General features: G+C 35.6%; 1 protein-coding gene across 4 annotated transcripts in view; it reads left to right on the plus strand.

The window, feature by feature from the left end:
• Positions 1–5,018: 5,018 nt before the first annotated feature.
• Cblb (Cbl proto-oncogene B) overlaps positions 5,019–18,411 on the plus strand; it is a 205,089-nt gene continuing 191,696 nt past the window's right edge. For 2 of the 4 annotated variants that reach the window (XM_046455295.2, XM_046455298.2), the window contains exons 1-2: positions 5,536–5,769; positions 6,506–6,687. In XM_046455295.2, coding sequence (XP_046311251.1) covers positions 6,520–6,687 — 168 coding nt within the window. In that variant the 5' untranslated portion in view covers positions 5,536–5,769; positions 6,506–6,519. Of the gene's footprint in view, positions 5,149–5,535; positions 5,770–6,505; positions 6,688–18,411 lie in introns of those variants that run through there. The other 2 variants (XM_046455296.2, XM_046455297.2) reach the window with 2 other exon arrangements.

Here is an 18,411-nt window from a genome sequence, read left to right on the forward strand (position 1 = left end):
CTTTTCTTTCATTTATGTTTATGCTTATACATAGTCTTCTATCTAAAATGAAGCTTTTATGATTAATGGTTAATCCTATTAAAGTTATGTGTTGGTTTACTAATTGCTTTTTCCAACCAGGGTTGGCTGCCTTTCCTCAGTTTCTCATAATGATCTTTGCCTATAGAATTCACTGTTTTTACCCTTAGAGTTTATAAAGACCTCTTTTGTGCCTGCTTTCTATTTGGGAGCAATGACTGGTGCTTAATCATCTTTGCATTTTGTGGAGACTAGAGTAATTCTTGCCATATATTTGATGTTCAAAACAGGCTTATTGAATAAATGAACAGTTAAAAATTATAATTGATAAAATGTAAGATGCCTGATAGATTTTGTCTTTTAAAACAACCAAGAAGAGATTTAAAATAGAAAACAATTACGTTTTTGCACATTGACAATGGGAACTTATGAAGACTTTCTGTAGCATTGACAAATAAATCCATATTGTTGTTTTTAGATTTACTCTTGGAGGGAATTTGCTTCTTCTGATTTGCATATTCATTTAAGATCTTTTTATGCTTTATTTGGCTTTTTGAGTAGAAAAATGAATAGATAACTGGCCCATTTTTATATTAGTGTGACTAATAGTTACTCACATAATTACATTGACTTTAACATTATAAATTAATCTCTTTGGGTTTACTATTTATATTTTTAAGGTTACAATCACCCTGGATAAACTTGCAAATTTCAGATTTTCCAAGCTGAGTGATAGGATCAGTACCAAGTTCCCCTTCAATGTTACTTTTGAATTTGTATTTTTTAATTAAAAAAAAAACAACAACAAATTAAATGTTGTATTAGTTTGGTGTAAATCAAAATGCATGAATATTGTAGAGAAATTATCTACAAATTTAGTCAACTCATGTCTAATGTCACAAGTGATTGCTTGTAAATTTGGAGAAAGTAAGAAAAGAAAAACTGTACAGAAGGCTAAATGTTTTGCTCAGGACAGTTTTTTTTTTTTAATGTCCTGTGTTTAAATACAGGAACATAATCACATAATCTGCATTTTCCCTGATGACACCACCTATGACACATATAATATTAATGCCAAAGGTTAATGTTTAGATAAAAAGTTTGTTAAGTACTCTTGCTCAGAGTCTCTCAATCAAGACTTCACATGTGCTTATAGCCAATTTGCTCATATTATTCACATATTATTCATCTACTGGCTACTCTCATGCTTGCAAGACCTTTAGGCAGGAATCCCATCAATTCTCCTCATGTCAGGATCTTCTAGAGTACTTCTCTTACATAAGCAGACCTTATGCATACTCTCTGTAGGTTCAAATACCCATGCCTACCAGTAAGGTCCCATTCACTTTAAACTTCAGTACTGGAGACTGACTGATTTGCTCTCTGGAAATGAGCATAGTCTGTCTGTCTTTCTTTTTTCATTTTTAAAAAATTAAAATTGGTTCTTTTCAGTTATATATGAGAGCAGAATCCATTTTAATATAATTATACAAGCATGGAATATATCTTCTTCTTATTATTATTATTTTGGTACTTGAAATCGAACTCAGCGACACTGGACCACTGAGTCACATCCCCAGCCCTATCTTGTATTTTATTTAGTGACAGAGTATCATGGAGTTGCTTAGTGCCTTGCTGTTGCTGAGGCTGGCTTTGAATTCACAATTTTTCTGTCTCAGCCTCCCCAGCTGCTGGGATTACAGGCTTGTACCACAGTGCGTGGATTAGAATTGCATTTTTATGGATATACAAGGTGGTGGGATTCATTGTGTTTTTATAAATATACATGGGAAAACTATATCACATTCATTCCACTGTCTTTCTGTTGCTTATGCCACTTCTCTTCCCTCCATTCCCCATTGTCTAATATATTTCACATCTATTCCCCCCTTCACTTCCCCCTCACCTCCCCCTCACCCCCTTATTGATGGTTAGCTACAACTTATCAGAGAAAACATTATACTGTTGGATTTTTGGGACTAGCTTACTTCACTTAGCAAGGTAGTCTCCAGATCCATCCAATTGTTTAGCAGACTCTTTCACCTTGGAACACTACTGCTTATGTTCTGAGGATCACAAAGTCTCCTTAAGATAACATTTTTTTTGTGCTCTTATTTATGGTCCCTCAGTGTTTTAGTTATCTTTTTGGCTGCTGTGAATAAAAGACCTGACAAGAACAATTGTAGAAAAGGAAAAGTTTTTTTGAGGGCTCACAGAGGTCTTAGTCTATCGACAAGCAGGCTCCATTCCTTGCTTGGGGCTCCAGATGGGTTAGAACATCATGGTGGAAGAGTGTGGTGGAGTGAAGCAACTCACCTTATGATCAGAAAGCAGAAAGAGAGTACACTCACCAAATAGTATATATATATATATATATATATATATATATATACACACAAGGTGGTGGGATATATACACACACACACACTAAGGGCATGCTGATAATGACCCATTTCCTTCAGCCACACCCTAAGCCCTTTCAGTTTTCACTCAGTTAATACCATCATGGGATTAATTTACTGATTAGATTAAGGCTCTAATAATCCAATTGTTTCTCCTCTAAACCTTTTTGCATTGTCTCATATATGAGCTTCTGAGGGACACTTCACATTTAAACCTTAACACTCAACATGCAGTCTTTTGTTAGACTCTATCTCAAAACTGGCTCATTTTTGTCCCAGTGGGTCTTTATTTTCCCATGCACATTAACTCCTGCTAACAATTGGCCAGGAGGGCTACTGCCCCATCAGTTCACCAGATATAATGGAAAACTGAATCTTAGTTTAAGCTCAGCTGGGACCCCTACTATACCAGAATTTAACTTGGCTTTGATAAATATCTATTTGAGAATAAAGTTGTAATTCCTTGATTACAATATATATATATATATATATATATATATATATATATATATATACACACACACACACATATATATATATATACACATATATATATACACATATATGTGTGTATAAACTATTTATATACTATATATATGTATATACTGTTATATATAAATATACCACATATATGTGTGTATATACACAAAGCAGTCTGCTAATCATGCCAGCACAGTAAAAATAGTAGACAATGTATATCTCCCATACATACATCTATATGTATAACAATATGCCATAAAACTTGTCATTTCTATCCACTTGATATGATGGATACCACATATTACAGACAGAGCCATTTTCTCATTCTCATCTCTTTCAGTTACAAAAAGAATGACAGGTGCTATAACCTGTGTTTGACTTATTCTACACTTATATAGATATGAATATGAGTAATCTATTTAGCTAAATTGTTCCCTTAAGTCAACTTTTGGCTTTGTGCAGAAAAATCTTCTATAAATTGTTTCAATTCTTTTTTGATTTACTTTAAAGGTGATCCAATAAGATTTTGTGTTTTTTGCAGTCTCACCTTAGGAAATGTTACTAAAAATAAAAAAGACATGGATGAGTGAAGAATATATGGAGAAGTCAGCACTTTTATATATCAATGAAATGTAAAAATGAGAAACGATTTAATTATTCACATAGAAATAATGAAATAGAAACAAAATTACTTACTGAACCATATTTTATCACTTATTGCAAAGAACACAATCTTCTGTTTTCAACAAGTGACAATTTTAACCATCTGAATTTGGGGCTGTGGAGTAAAGCATGTTTAAACAATTTAGGATCTTTTATAGTAATAATCACAGTACTAAAAGGCTTACTTGCTAGTAACTGATTAGAAGGGCTGAGAAACACCTAATCTGGCTAATTGGTTAAAGAAAGATTAGAAAGAAGCAATGCAAAAGATCACATGGAGAAGCCCAAGGTGTAGCAAATATATCCAACACTATCAACTGTAATGGAAAAAAAGTTTCAAAGTATGAAAATCCAGAGCAATTGTTAGTAGCATGTGTAGTACAAGTGAAATAAATAGAACGAAATGAAAGGCGTTTGTTTAATCTATGATCTTGTTGAAAGATGGGTCCCAGTACCGTAGTTTTTTTCATTTTAAGACTAGCCAGATGTATGCCTTTTTATGGGCATAAGGGATGGAGCCACAGAAAAAGATTAAACATGTTGAACGAGAATGGCAGATACAGGTTGTTTTTAAAATGGAAAGACATCTATGTAGTGTAAAAGTGACTCAGAAAATACAACAGCTGAGTTCTCTTCAGTCATTTACACATTTGCTTGTAGGAATAAAAAGATGCAACATTCCCATTGTCTACTATTTTCACTGGGCCCCCATGATTAGCAGACTCTTGGCCCACCCTGTTAACTACTTGCTTTTCCATCAGCCTCATGTTTGATCTGGAATCCTTCTAGAACTAATAGTAAAAGGGAAACACTCATAAATTTAGGAAGTTTTAGTTGGCAATCAGGTTTTATCCTTAGCCTACTCGATGTGGGGTTCATCCTTCATTTTAGAAGCTTGGTGAATGTTGCTCGTTTTAGATAGCCAACAAGAACTACCGCCTTAGACCTGTTTGGCTGCTGTCCTGGGTAGAAGAGTTTGGCAGCCCTAGGGAGATGGATTTCTTAAGCTTGGGACCCGCCCAGAGTAGAGAAGCAACACCCTTCCAGCCTCTACTCTGTTGCTATGAAACAAAAGACTAGGAAGGTGAGCAAAGCAGGAAGTCCCGCCTTTTAGCCCCAGTTGGCTTTGGCTCCCGCTCCCTATGCTCACGCCCACCTTCCCACCACTCATTGGTTAACAACGTAGGGCATTGCCTCTCTTCTTCCATCTCCTTTCCCTTTTCCACTTTGGTTCCCAGGCAAGTCCAGGAGTATTTTCCTCCGAGTTTCTTTCCATTTGGGACCTGCGATGAGCGGGCCTTCCTTTAGGGCCATTGTGTACTGTGGAGGACGTGGACCGGGCGGTAGTGCGAGCAGGACGGGCGCCTCACATCTATTGGCTTATCCCGCTGTCGGGCAGAGCGCCGGCTCGCGGGATTGGCTCACTGGGGCGCGGCCCCTCCCTCAGCTCCGCCCCGCGCCTGAGTCTCTGTGTATGTTACTGGGGTGGGGTGTCCAGCGAGTGGTCTCCTCCTCCAGCTAGTGCTGCTGCGGCCTCCCCGAGAGTCGGGCGGGAGGGGAGAGCGGGTGTGGATTTGTCTTGACGGTAATTGTTGCGCTTCCACGTCTCGGTGGCGGAGCTCTAGGTTGCCCCTTCCCCGGGAGCGTGCTATTACGGCGATTACACATTCCCTGTCTGGGCGACCCAAGCACCCGGGGCTGCGTGTGCGTAGAGTGGGACCCGCGCACACGCGTGGCTCGGGACAGCACGGCACCGAAAGGCGAGGAGGGAAGGGGGCGCTGGGGAGGCTCGACGCTTTTTTCTGGCCCGAGGGCCCTGGGTAGCCAGGCGTCTGCTATAGAGGAAGAGGGGACAGCCCCGGATTCTAGTCGCTGTTGCCTCTGCTGTCCACAGTTTGAAGTGGTGTATTTAAAGACCGGAACCGGGCAGGCCTGGGGGGGCGGGGGGGAGGAGAAAGAGGGAGTAAAGGGAGACTGGAGGCTGGGATTGCAGACTGCCTGGGAGGTGCGTCCTCCGGGTCGCCGAGCGCGTAGCGCCGGAGGCAGACGGGACTGCGGGGCGCTGGAGGAGCTACGGGATACTTTGTCCGCTTTCCTTTCGTCTTTCTCCCCCGCTGGGATTGGAGAGTGGCAGAGAAGAGGCCTGAGCAGGGTGGGGGCATAGACTTCCTGAAACAAAGCTTCGGATCTACCCCATCCCTCTTGGGTGAGACTGTAGGCAAGGAGGGAAAGAAGTGAACTCTGCTTTCCCTACCCGCTCTGTCAGTTTCTCACTCGCTTTTTAGAAATGGGCTATTTGTTTTTCGGTTTATTTGGCTCTTGGGAATAACTATTCACAGCTTTGGTTTAGAGAACCGTGTGTTCCTATGTCGGTACTAGGTGGTTTTAGCGGGGGAAATCCAAATCCTAAGCCTTTGTTGATAACAGACGTGTCCCTTATGCTTGTGTAGAACGCTCTTTACATTTATATAACTTGCCAAAGTCTAGCAAAGTGAAAGTGAGGTTTCTAAGTGAGGCTTCCAAAATGTATTCTAGCGGTTACAGTTGTTCTGGTGTTTTGAATTGGGATGAAGACAGAAGGGGAGAACATTGTGTTCCCATGTAGAATAAGGAAACCTATTTAAGTTGTGGTGTTGTTAAGAGTTGGGTTAGTTAAGCTTTAGCTATTTGAAACTTGAGGATGCATCCTTAGCGCTTAGTATTCTAAAAGCAAATCTAGGGTTATTGCTCTAAATTTATTTTGTGTTGAGATGGAGAATGTAATTTCACTCCATTATTGAAAAGTTTAATCTGGGATCCTTGGTTTTACTCTCATTGATGGAGGAGAATGTAGTAGTTACAAGTTAGCTTGTTCAGCTTTCTTTGAGTAAATATTGTCATACCCAACTAACTTTTCTTCTCCTTCTCCTTTTCCTTCTTCTTCTTCTATCTGCCTTTCAAAGAACTTTGATTCCAGATGGCAAATTCTATGAATGGCAGAAACCCTGGTGGTCGAGGAGGAAATCCCCGAAAAGGGCGAATTTTGGGTTTTATTGATGCTATCCAGGATGCAGTTGGGCCCCCTAAGCAAGCTGCAGCTGATCGTAGGACTGTGGAGAAAACTTGGAAACTCATGGACAAAGTGGTAAGTGGAATAGTGCCCAGGCATGGCCCTGTTCACCCTGAATATGGTTTCTCAAGCTTTATTTATACATGCTATTAATTAATAATAATTATCATGAGGGCAGTAATCTTTTTTTGTGTGGACCATTTTTCTTCCTTCATTCTGTATGTTTTGAAAAGCAGGATTTAGAGCAAAGACTTGTTTTGTTTTTTTTTACACTTTTTGTCCTACTCTACAAGGTTCAGAGTTCCTCTATATGACTCAGATATGCAAAGTTTTTACCATTGGCTGATTTTATGGGTGTATGGCCACAGTATGGTTTAGAAGTGTTTGTTCAGTCTTATGTGAGGTTGTGTTGCTCTTAGATAACAAAATAGTACATACAATATAAGAAAAGTCTCTGATGGAGCATGTAGGACACCACTTGTGTGATACTGAGAATGTTTACTGGGGAAAGAACCAGATTAGTCTTTAAGTGAGGAGGCAGTATTTGAGAGAGTTTCCATTTTGATCTTTGAGAATTTGTCTTTATTAAGAAACTTTTTTTTATGGTATACTTACAGTTTCTTTCATCTACTATTCCATTTTGAAACAGGAAACCTTTTCCATTGCACATTGTTTATTGTGAAAGGAAAATTTACGTTGGGGGTGGTGGGGCTGAGTGTGTTAGAAACTTCTGTGGTTTCTGCTTGTTGCTTTCAGATGAACTCTATAATTTCACAAGAAGAAATCAAACTGGATGTCAGTTCTTGGAGAAATCAAGTTAAAGAGGCAACCTGACCACCATATAGGGATATACTGTAAAACTGTAGCTATCAGTACTAAGTAGGTTTATGAAATAAATATGATTAAGATATAGCTTCCTGCTTTATAAAAATTAAAGAGTTTCTGTTTTTAAAGCAGTAACATTGTCCCTACATTTTTGTAGCACTTATGATATTATTCCATAGATATTTGGGATTAATTGTAACTTAGTTTATCCAGGACATTTGATACCTTTATGACTGTAGAAATGGAGTTTTTTAAAAAAATCTTTCTTTGTAAGGATGTACTAAATCCTACATGAAATTATATGGCAACATTCACCTTTGCTTGGTTTGTTACTCTGTGCAAATATTGGCTACAAAAAAGCCACTGTCAGTAGTATTGGCAACACCGGCAAGTGCCAAGATTTCCTTTATTTTCTTTTATCCTATGGAAAGTACAGATAAGATAGATGAATGATGGGCCTATCATCCTATGACCAATGGTGTTAAATGCAGAGCCAAAATATTTCCACCAGAAAAATATCCTTACTTTGGGGCTTCAGTGTGACCTATTTAAGCTTCTGCCAATTTATTCAAATTGTTATATTAAAGTGCTCCAGACAGAATGATGTCATAGTGTCAGAACATTGCAACTTGCTGCTTAGGGTCAGGTTTTGGTTTTAACATTGGATACTTAAGAATGAAGAGTATGTAGTAGGAAAATTGCATTTATTTGGCAGGCACAATACTCTCTTTGCTTTTATAAAGAGTATGCCTTTGAAGGTCATTCTAGTTACCTAAATCTTTAGTTGGGGTAAGAGAAGGAATTCAAGCTTTTCCTCTAATATGTTATGTAAATGGTCAACAAATAAATCAGATTTTATAGGGGAGTCTATTCTCTGTCCACACCCCTTCATTGAGTGCTCAAAATTTGAATATTTGTGATGCAGGTTAGAATAGCTAATAAAGATTTATATAAGGAAGTGGTGAGCTATAGTTACTGTAAAGTCATTATTGAAACAGTAAAAACAATGGTATGCATAATTTTAGTCTATATGTGGTTGTTAACATAAGCTTTGTCTGCTTTTAATTATTTCACCATAAGTTATGGTTAAAATGGATAGTTATTTGATGGTTCAACATCTGCCATTGTTTGTTTTATTAATCCTTTTGTGGGTTTAGGTTTAGCTTTTGTAGTTGAGGAACTTGACTCAAAAAGATATTGATTATCCAGAGTCTCTACTTAGTGGGATGTGGGTGTGGGTATTGGCAAGGGTGCTTTATTGTGGCTTTCCCTATTTATCTTCATTATTTGTCAAAGATGAAAATGGTGAATGCATCTGTGGGCTTTGTGGAAAAAAATCACAAATTGTCATAAAAGCATTCAATATGTTTATTTCTTCTCCATCACATAATAATAGAAAGGCACTGGTACTTACTAATTAGCACTATATTTTATTGAAGTGGTAAGGTGGAAGCATCCTCCTCATGTGTTTATCTTATTTGTCAGAGGTAAGGGAAGTAGTACATGTAAGCATGTATCAATGTTGTCTTGATGATTGCATCAGGAACTTTTTTATTAGTCCAGAAATTAATCCCTTGGCACATTCCCTGTTTTTTTTTTGTTTGTTTATTTTTCTCTTAAATATCTGTATTAGCATGAGTTTAGCCTGTCAATTAGAGAAAATAATGACTTTCAGGTCTAATTGGTTGTTAAGGAAAAGGCAAGATTAAGTGTGTAGTTAGCACCTTTTTTTTTTTTTCTTTTTAGGGCAGATCTTTGAGGTATAATATAACTACGAAGTACAATAACTTTACAGGGGATAACGAAGCAGTCTTAAACCATCAGAGAAACATCTAGGAAGTGTATGGTTTCATCATATCTTGGCCTGTAGAATTTCAAATGATCAATTGAGAGAATCCAGTTCCAACTTATTGTTCTGTTTTCAGAGTGCAGGCTTTTTCTCCAAGGTCACTTGAGAGTAGAAGAGAGTAATTGCTCAGTTGTGTTTCTTGTAAAATGTAGAATGTTTTGTAACAACATCAATAGCACAGAGTTAGCATACTACGTGTACTGAGAAAAAGAATAGTAGCGTATCCCAAAGCATCAAATTTATACACACTGTCTGGCCTTAACTGTGTGTATCAGTTTAGGTCAATAGCTGACCCAAGATCTCTCACATTTGTGGTGCCTTTTTAATTCTGAGACAGAACTATTACTCATGAATGTAAACCTAGGTTCAGATACATTCAAAATGAAATGTGGAGTTGATTCCAAAGTTATTGCAAAGACAGACTTTTAAAAACACTTAATAAGAATTTGTTGAGGGCCTACTTTGTTTCTACTAAGTGCTTATTTCTGAGCATGCAAAGCTAGATAAAACATAGCCTTGCCCTTGGCCTGTCCAGAAACTCAGAGAATAGCACCAGAGTCAGGCACGTACATGGATAATTGCCATATAGTGTGTAAAGGACTGTAATACAGGCAGACCCAAGCGAAGTATAGTAGAAGCAGAGTGGAGAACAGCCACCTTGTTTTTCTGGCCACTATTCAGATAGTTTTATGTGTATATTCTGCTAGCCATTGCCTTTTAAGAACAGCATTGTTGTGCCTTTATTGGAAATGCTGAGGTGAAGGTAAGGAAATGATTGCTAATCATTATGGTCGAAATCATAATTTATTAATATGAGGTTCCTGAGTGTGGTTTTCACAAGAGTCTTAGCCAGGTGATGGAAAGCAGAAGAAACAATTTTCTATCTAATAGATGCTAAATGTACGGAGCATACATGGATGCTCGGGAAATTAGAAAATAATTAATTAATGCTAAAGAGCAAAGCAAGTTGAGTACCCACCTACGTTTTTGTCTTGCTGTCCTTGTCATTTATTTGGAAATTACATTACTGAAAGAGTTTTAAAAGCATTGAAAAAAGTGATGATGCCAAATAGACTTTTCCAGCCGTTTACTTCTCGTACATTTAGTACATTTGTCAAAATTAAAATATAATTCATTCTCTCTTATAATTTCACTGTGACCAGATATATTTCAAAGTTTGAAATCAAAGATGCTTAGGTTATATACAAATATTTTTAAAGTGTAAAAGTTTGTTTTTAAGTTGAATTTTTTCACACTTCTAAAAAATATTTTTCATGGAGTGAAAGTGAGATTTTTAGATGCTCTATGTTTGTTGATTTTGAGCCTCTCACCTTCCTAGGGACTTGATATGGCATATCATTTATTTGAGTTATTATTCTTCAAATATTTCCTTTTCTTCATTGAGGTTGTTCTGCCTTAGCAGAATCCTGGGCCCTGATAGACTTGGAAAGGGGATAGTTGCACATTAAGTGTCTGGACAACTTTGTTAGGATCCAGTTAGATTTTGAATTGTTGCTGAGATAAATGAAGTGATCCCAAAGTTTGCTACTTGTGATTTCTAGGAAAACCTTCAATTGATGAAATAAAAGATTTAAAGGACTCCTACCAGGAGTTACCATGGTTTATTCCAGTGATAGAAGACCTACTATAGAATGAATGCTTCAATCAGTTGGTAATCTTTTAACTGCAAATTTTCACTAGAATTGAATTGACTTCCTTTCTTTCAAATGTTGCTTTATGTGCTATGACTTCTTCCTTCATTTATTAAATCCCAACTGTAAAAAGATAGATGTTTCTAAATAACTATGCCATACAGTAGAATGTCATAAGTGCTGTGGCACAGAATGTGGTGGAGGTGATGTTGCTTGCTGAGAGTGAAAAGCTGGTGTAGAAGGAATCATGAATCTGGTACTCTCTAGGTGTGTTTTTGGATTATAATGAAGTAGTGGGCATCCTAGGCTGAAAGGGTAATAAGCGATTGTTGAGTGAAGTTTTGACTGCTTTGAGAATTTGGATTTAATGTATTTGATAGGAAGATAATCACTGAAGTATTTTGTACAGGGAGAGGAAAAATTAGCACTATCCCTTGATATCTTACTCTTTACATTATGAAGATTGGATACTGAAGGCAGGAAAAATGATGAAGAAGAATTAAAGCAGTGTGGGTAAGAAATCATCAAGGGTTGGCCTGGAGAATTGACAGTAGTTACAGCAAGTATTGGTTCAGAAGTGGAAGACATTTTGGAGGTAAAATCTACGTGACCCTTCAGGGTTAGTATATGAAAGAAAAGCTGAAGTGAAAGTGACTCTTGAGGTTTTCAGCCTAGTTGACTTTGAAGGCGGTGATGCCCTTAATGAGATAAGGAACATAGGAAGGAAAAGAGGAAGCATGGGGGTTGGCCTATAACTTTGTTTGGGGCCATGCTGATTGAATTTGACCTCCCAGAGTGAAATCCATTTTGAAGTCAGAATGAGTGTGCAGTTCCAAAAAGAAGTTGGAACTAGAGACCTGTATTTGGTAGATGTGTCCATAGGTTAGCATCTCAGTCTTTAGAACTGCAGTAGATTTCTTATGCAGGGAAGAGAGTCAGACACAAAACCAGAGAAGCAAAATTTTGGAGCATAGGGAGTGTAATTAGATGGTAATAAAGGAAAGAGAATCCTACAGAGAACAGGGATAAGAAAGGTAGAAAAATAATTGGGGTATATTGATTTCTTGGGGAGAAACAACATTCAGAAGAAAGTAGTTTCAAGTTCTGATAACAGTAAGTTCAAGTTCAGGTAGAGAAAACCAAACAGCAAAAAGTATGGACTCATTGAATTTCATAACTCAAGGCCATTGTTGATCTTTATAGAGTAACTTCACTTATATGATGAGGTTATATTAAATGAGTAAATCATTTAAAAATTATTCTGGAGTTGTAACAACTGATAAATAGGAAGAAAGTTTTGACTGAGAATTTAAGGAGAGTTGAAACTAACTTGTGGAGTGTGTGTGACAGGGTTCATGATAGGAGAGGTAATAGATTGATGAGAAGGAAAGAATGATCTAAGATGTAAGGGAAGGAGAAATAACAGAAGAAGCAGTATCCTAGATTATAATGTGGGAGGGAAAAGCTAGGAATAAGTAGCAGAGTTAACAAGTAGCAGATAAATGTAACTTCCACTTAGGCAAGAAGGAAGTGAAGGAATAAACAGAGAAGTTTTGAAAGAATTTGTAAGTTTTATGTTGGATTATTAGGAAGTAAATGAAGGCATATGATTTGTAATTTTAAGCCATATTAATATTGTATATTATAGAATAGATATTATATATTCTAGCCAATCTTTTAGGTATTAACTGGGTAAATAAGTAAAAAGTTGAAATGAAAATCTGTTTTCATCTTTTATATTAAGATCATCTTATATGCTGTGTGACTTTAATAGTACTACCATGCAATTTTTATGTACTGTTTATTAAATTTTGTTTCTTAAAAATGTTTTTATAGATTGTTAATTTTTTTCCCTGGAAATGAAAATGTATTTTAGTAATATTCAATATTTTATAGCTTTTTAGCATATTAATATTTAAATAATTGTTAAGGTCACTCTTATAACAATAGATTTTAAAAGTAATTATTAATGTTCTACCTGTTAAAAGATTGGGTACTTTATCCCCCAAATGCTAGATGATTCTATGTGGTATGACCTAGGCTTAGACATACTTTCTGCATAGAACATTCTAGACTTTTTAAAGTTTTCAGGTAGCATGAGAACTTTATCAGTCAAAAGAATTTTTAAAAATCATGACTTTCAACAAAGTGTATAGTACCTTTGATCTCATTCCAAACCTTGACTAGATCTGCAGAGAATATAAAATATGGACAGAAAAGAAATACTAGAAAAAAAAATGAGTACTGATTATGTATGGGGCACGGAGCAGAGCACTTTGCATTCTCTCTTCTTAGAGTTGTAATACTGTAAGATATTTCCCCAAGAAGAAGCCTGCCCAAGATTGTAAAGTTAGTAAGGAGAAGGGCCTAATCCTAGGTTTGCTCGATTCTGTATTGTACATTCATAATAAAAGAGTCAAGCACACTGCTATATGGAATATGATTATTTCTTTTACCCTGGGAAGTAAATCAAAAAGGTATTTTCACCAAATATTTCATATCATCAAATTCTTCTCCAAATTTTGTACTAATTTTTAGGGAGGTTTACTCAATAATGACATGGATTTTCTTCGTAATTATTGAACAAATAATGTTATATTTTCTGAAATATGAAACATCTTTCCTTACATTTTTCCTCTTCTCCTCCTGTATGCCTTCCCTCCATATTTATTGTACATCTACTTTATGCAAAGTCATGTGAGGAAAACACATAAGTCCCCCATGTTTAAGGAAGTTACATTCTCTTTTGGAAGAAAGATAGTGAATTGATGAATTCTCAATTGATATTTTAAGTAAAGTTTGTTGGTTCCTTAGTGTTATTTCTTATGTCAACCTTCCAAAGAAATCATCATTGAAAACCTTATGGGAATTGGTAGTTTTCTCCAAATCTTACTGTAATCAGACTCATGACCAATTTTACATTTTTGTTTTGCCTAATTAAAATTCTATAGAGCATTGTATTATCTTATACATTTTATATTTTATACCTTAAACTTTTATATATTTAGTGAGCTGCTGAATTAATATGGGATGAACCCAAAGAACTCTTAGATAATATTTGCAGGAGGAGGACAGGAATTTCCATACTTGCTTTAGAAAATGAGATATTTTGGGACAGTACTTACCTAGCATGCAAAAAAAAAAAAAAAGTCTTCATGGAGTATGTAATTTGATCCAGTGAATGCTCTGTGAAATAAGGTGTTTTGGAATGAAAGTTTTGTACCATAAGATGTGATCCTTTATTGTTGAAATTTCCATTTGTTTTATAAAATTTCATTCATATGTTTCAGGGGTTGCTTTGAACCTTGTTTGCAAGGAATATTTTAGCTGATCTAATAACTCTTTCTTACATTTTTGGCTGAAAATTTAAATTAGGGAGCTGCTAGACATCTCTTTAAATGCAAGAGTATTCCCAGAATAATTAATGGTTTTGAAATTATTGTAGCAGTAACAAATCCTGATTTTATATTTGTGCCTTTGCATATATATGGTGAAATATATATGTATGTGAATACACATTTTATTGAAATACATATACAGTACAAGCTTTTTAAACATGTATTTTTATGTACTTGAAGCAGTGCAGACTACATGTACAGAGTTGTCTTAACAAATCTTTGAATACATTTAAATACAGAAGTCAGTTATGCACTGATAAGGACTAGGGATGTAGTTCAGTGGGCATTGCACTTGCCTAGTATATATGAGGCCCTAAACCACTAAACAAGAACAATGACAAAAAAAAAAATTGAATGAGACAGTTCTTGATTCTTAAGTCCAAACATCAGGGTTCTGAGCAGCAACCTTAGCTAGTTGCATTTCTATTTTAGTATTGACATTTCAAAATGAGGAAGTTTTTCTTGGTGATTCTAAAGTCCTCTTTAGGACTCCAAAATTCTTCGAGTCGATAGTCATATATATAAGGAACTCAAAAAACAACCCAAATTCAGCTAACCCAATCATCATATAGGCAAATGAATTAAATAAATATTTCTCAAGAGAAATACAAATTCTAATGAATATGTGAAAAAATATGCAACATGGCTAATGATCAAGGAAATGCAAATCAAAAGTACATTGAGATTTTTATCTCACTCCAGTTAGAATGGCAATCATCAAGAACAAAAATAAATGCTCATGAGAATATTGGGGAAAGGAAACATTTATACATTGTTGGTTTGGATTGTAAATTAGTCTAATCACTATGGAATCCTCAAAAGACTAGAAAGAGAACCATCACATGATGCAGCTATAATACTTCTTACTATTTATCCCGAAAAATTAAAGTCAGCATACTGTAGTGATACATGCATACCCATGTTTATAGCAGTGCAGTTCACAATAGCTAAGTTATAGAACTATTCTAAGTGTCTGTCAACAGACGAAAGGATAAAGAAAATAAGGTATATATTCACAGTTTTACTCAGCTATAAAGAAAAGAAATTATGTCATTGCCAGGAAAACAGATGGCAACTTGAGAGCATTACGTTAAGCGAAATAAGTGAAACTCAGAAAGTCAAAGGTCATGTGTCTTCCTCATACCTGGAAGCTAGAGAGGAGACAAGAAAAAATTAAGGGTGATATTATGAAAATGGAAGGGAGACCAGTAGAGTATAGGAAGGGGAACGACAGGACAGAGGAAGGAAGTAAAAGGAAAGATACTAGAGAATGAAATTGACCACATTATGTTATGTGCATATAAAATATGTCACAATCTTACTACTATGTGTAATTATAGTTCACCAATAAAAAGAAATTAAAAGAAGTCAATGACTGCAATGGAGTTTGCAGCCTAATTCCAATACTAAATGTTTTGACTTTTAGCTCAAGAGAAGAGTAATATTACTAAAGAAAACAATTCTTTTTGGCATAAGTTGGTACCCTAAGAAATTTATCTTTTTATAATGTGACTGTGGATTTGTTTCTTTGTGAAATCTCTTCTGTATTGGGACCAACTTTCATTCTAGGGAGCAACTCATTTATTTCTAGAAAAGGGCTAAGTCATTTGAATCTGAACGTGAATCTTGTGGTTAGCTTGATTTTTCGCCTTAATATACTTTTTCTAGAAAAGCCTTCTTTCCCTGCCTTTTTCAGTTCCTTGAACATAACAGGCACTCAATAAATATTTATTGAATGGAATTGAATTTGACATGCTTTGAAGTCATAGTCCTGTTGTAGGGTTATTCATTTTCGGCAGGAGCTGTCATAAGTCACAGGGTTTAATAGTAATCCCACTGATGAACTGCACACTCAGTGGCATATAGAAGTTCAGCATTGCACATTGTATTTTCCAAGTGCAAATTTAGAAAACAGTGTAGTATACAGAGGCTTGAAGAACCAACTCCAGCCTATTTCAGATCTCCTGTGCCACTTGCCTACAGCCTTCCCATGCTTCTATCTTTTACTCTCTCAATATGTTTTGCTCTCTCATGCCTCTAAAGCCTTTCACACTACTCTCTCTGAAATATTCTTATTTTTTTTATATTTTGTTCCAAATATAGGTATGCTTTTCTTGATGCTCTTATGAACTTGTGTAAGTTGCTGCTTTTCTCCTGTGGCACTTTGTACTCTCCTTTATCATGGTCCTAAATTCTCCTTTGATTCTTTCTTAAGCCTCAAGGCTTTCTCAATAGAAAATTCCTTGAGGGCAGGTCTTGTGATTTATTCCTCTCTGTATTCCTATTGCCTAAAACAGTGCCTGATATATAAAATAAACCTTTGTTGAATTAACAAATGGGTTCTGAAGTTCATGTAAATTTACAAATGGAATAAAATAAAAATGGAAATGAGTTTAGAAGGGACCATTAATTATATGCCTGATTCTAATTAAATTGTAATATAGTTAGAAAGATCAGCTTGAGATTCAGAAGATGCAGGCTCTTGTGTTGGATTAATGACTTTTTAATAGTTCCTTAATCTTTGTAGTTCTTAGTTTCCTTATCTGAAAGTGAATGAATTGGATGGGATCTTTACTAAGATCCCTTAGAGCAAGAATTACATTGCTCCTAAGTTAATTATAGAGAACTAGGTCTTTTCTGCCAGACTCCTTAAGGCAGGAAGTATATTCTAGTCATCTATAATTTCTTGGCACTAAGCTTAGTACCTGATATATAATAGTTATTTAAACAGTTTTACCCAATGAAACAATACATTCCAACATGGAATTAAAATTTAAATAAAGCAAATGAGGAAAGACCAGGTAAATAATAGTTAAATGAATAGCCATAAAGCTTAAAAATATCTTTCAAAGAACAGTTTTTTTTTAATGTCTGAAAAAATACCTGACAAAAATTTTTCATTGATCATTTAAAAAACTGACCAGTGGAGGAAATGAATTTGAAGCTGCTTTGTCCACTAATTACAAGTTAGTGATTAGTCAGTATGTGACATGTACAAATACATGTTGCTGAAATTAAACTCTGTCTGCTTTAGGAAGTTGGTAGTAGTATTCTTCAAATTCTGTGTACTTTTGATAGTATCTTTTGGTTTAAAGAATGGAGAAACCATATCCTATTTCAAGCAGGATTTGTTAAATCACAGACATATTAGTATCTTTATTTATTGTTTTTATAATTTATATATGACAGCGGAATGTATTACGATTCTTATTACACATACAGAGTGCAGTTTTTCATATCTCTGGTTGTATACAAAGTATATTCACACCAATTTGTGTCTTTATGAACATACTTTGGATAATGATGTACATCACATCCACCATTATTTCTAACCCCATGCCCCCTCCCTTCCCCTCCAACCCTTCTGCCCTATCTAGAGTTTGTCTATTCCTCCCATGCTCCCCCTCCCTCTCCCACTATGATATCAGATCTTAATCAGTCTTTTGGGCACAATGAGCTTTCCTGGTTATATCAATGCATCACAGAAGTACAAAAGTGATAGAAAAGCTTTATACATTAATAAAGATTTTGTGTTATTTAATGAATGAGATGCCATCCTACCTTTTGAGAAATTTTTCAGAGATCAAAATAATTTTGTTATATTTAAACTAAATCTGTGTCTTTGGGTTATTAATTTGAATACTTGTAGAATATGATTATGAAAATAAAATATGATACATTAGACAAAAAACATTATATGTGTATGTGTCTGTACATTTCCTCCAGAATAATTCAACTGGTCAGTACATCCATCATTCATTTATTAGTTATATACTATGTGCTAAAGAATTCTGTTTTACACACTATATGTAAAGTGGAAGGTATGATATGATAATGCCCTAGGTTAATGTGAGAATTAGTTGTCTTAATTTAAAGGCTGATCCTTGGTAGTTTGATCCAGATCTTCCTCCTCCCAGTGCTATAATTTCTTAAAGAAAGCAATGGGATAGCATAAAGATTCTTTTTTTATTTGCTGTTACCTTAATTGATTGTGTTTGTGGTTCTTGAAATGATTATAGTTCAACTTTTTTCTGTTTGTCCTAGGCATTTTTTGTGAGTATCCAGGGGCAGATTC

Source organism: Marmota monax, unplaced genomic scaffold (genome assembly GCF_021218885.2).
Source record: "Marmota monax isolate L192 unplaced genomic scaffold, Marmota_monax_Labrador192_F-V1.1 WCK01_AAM20220418_F8-fsc00053, whole genome shotgun sequence".
Lineage (NCBI taxonomy): Eukaryota > Metazoa > Chordata > Mammalia > Rodentia > Sciuridae > Marmota > Marmota monax.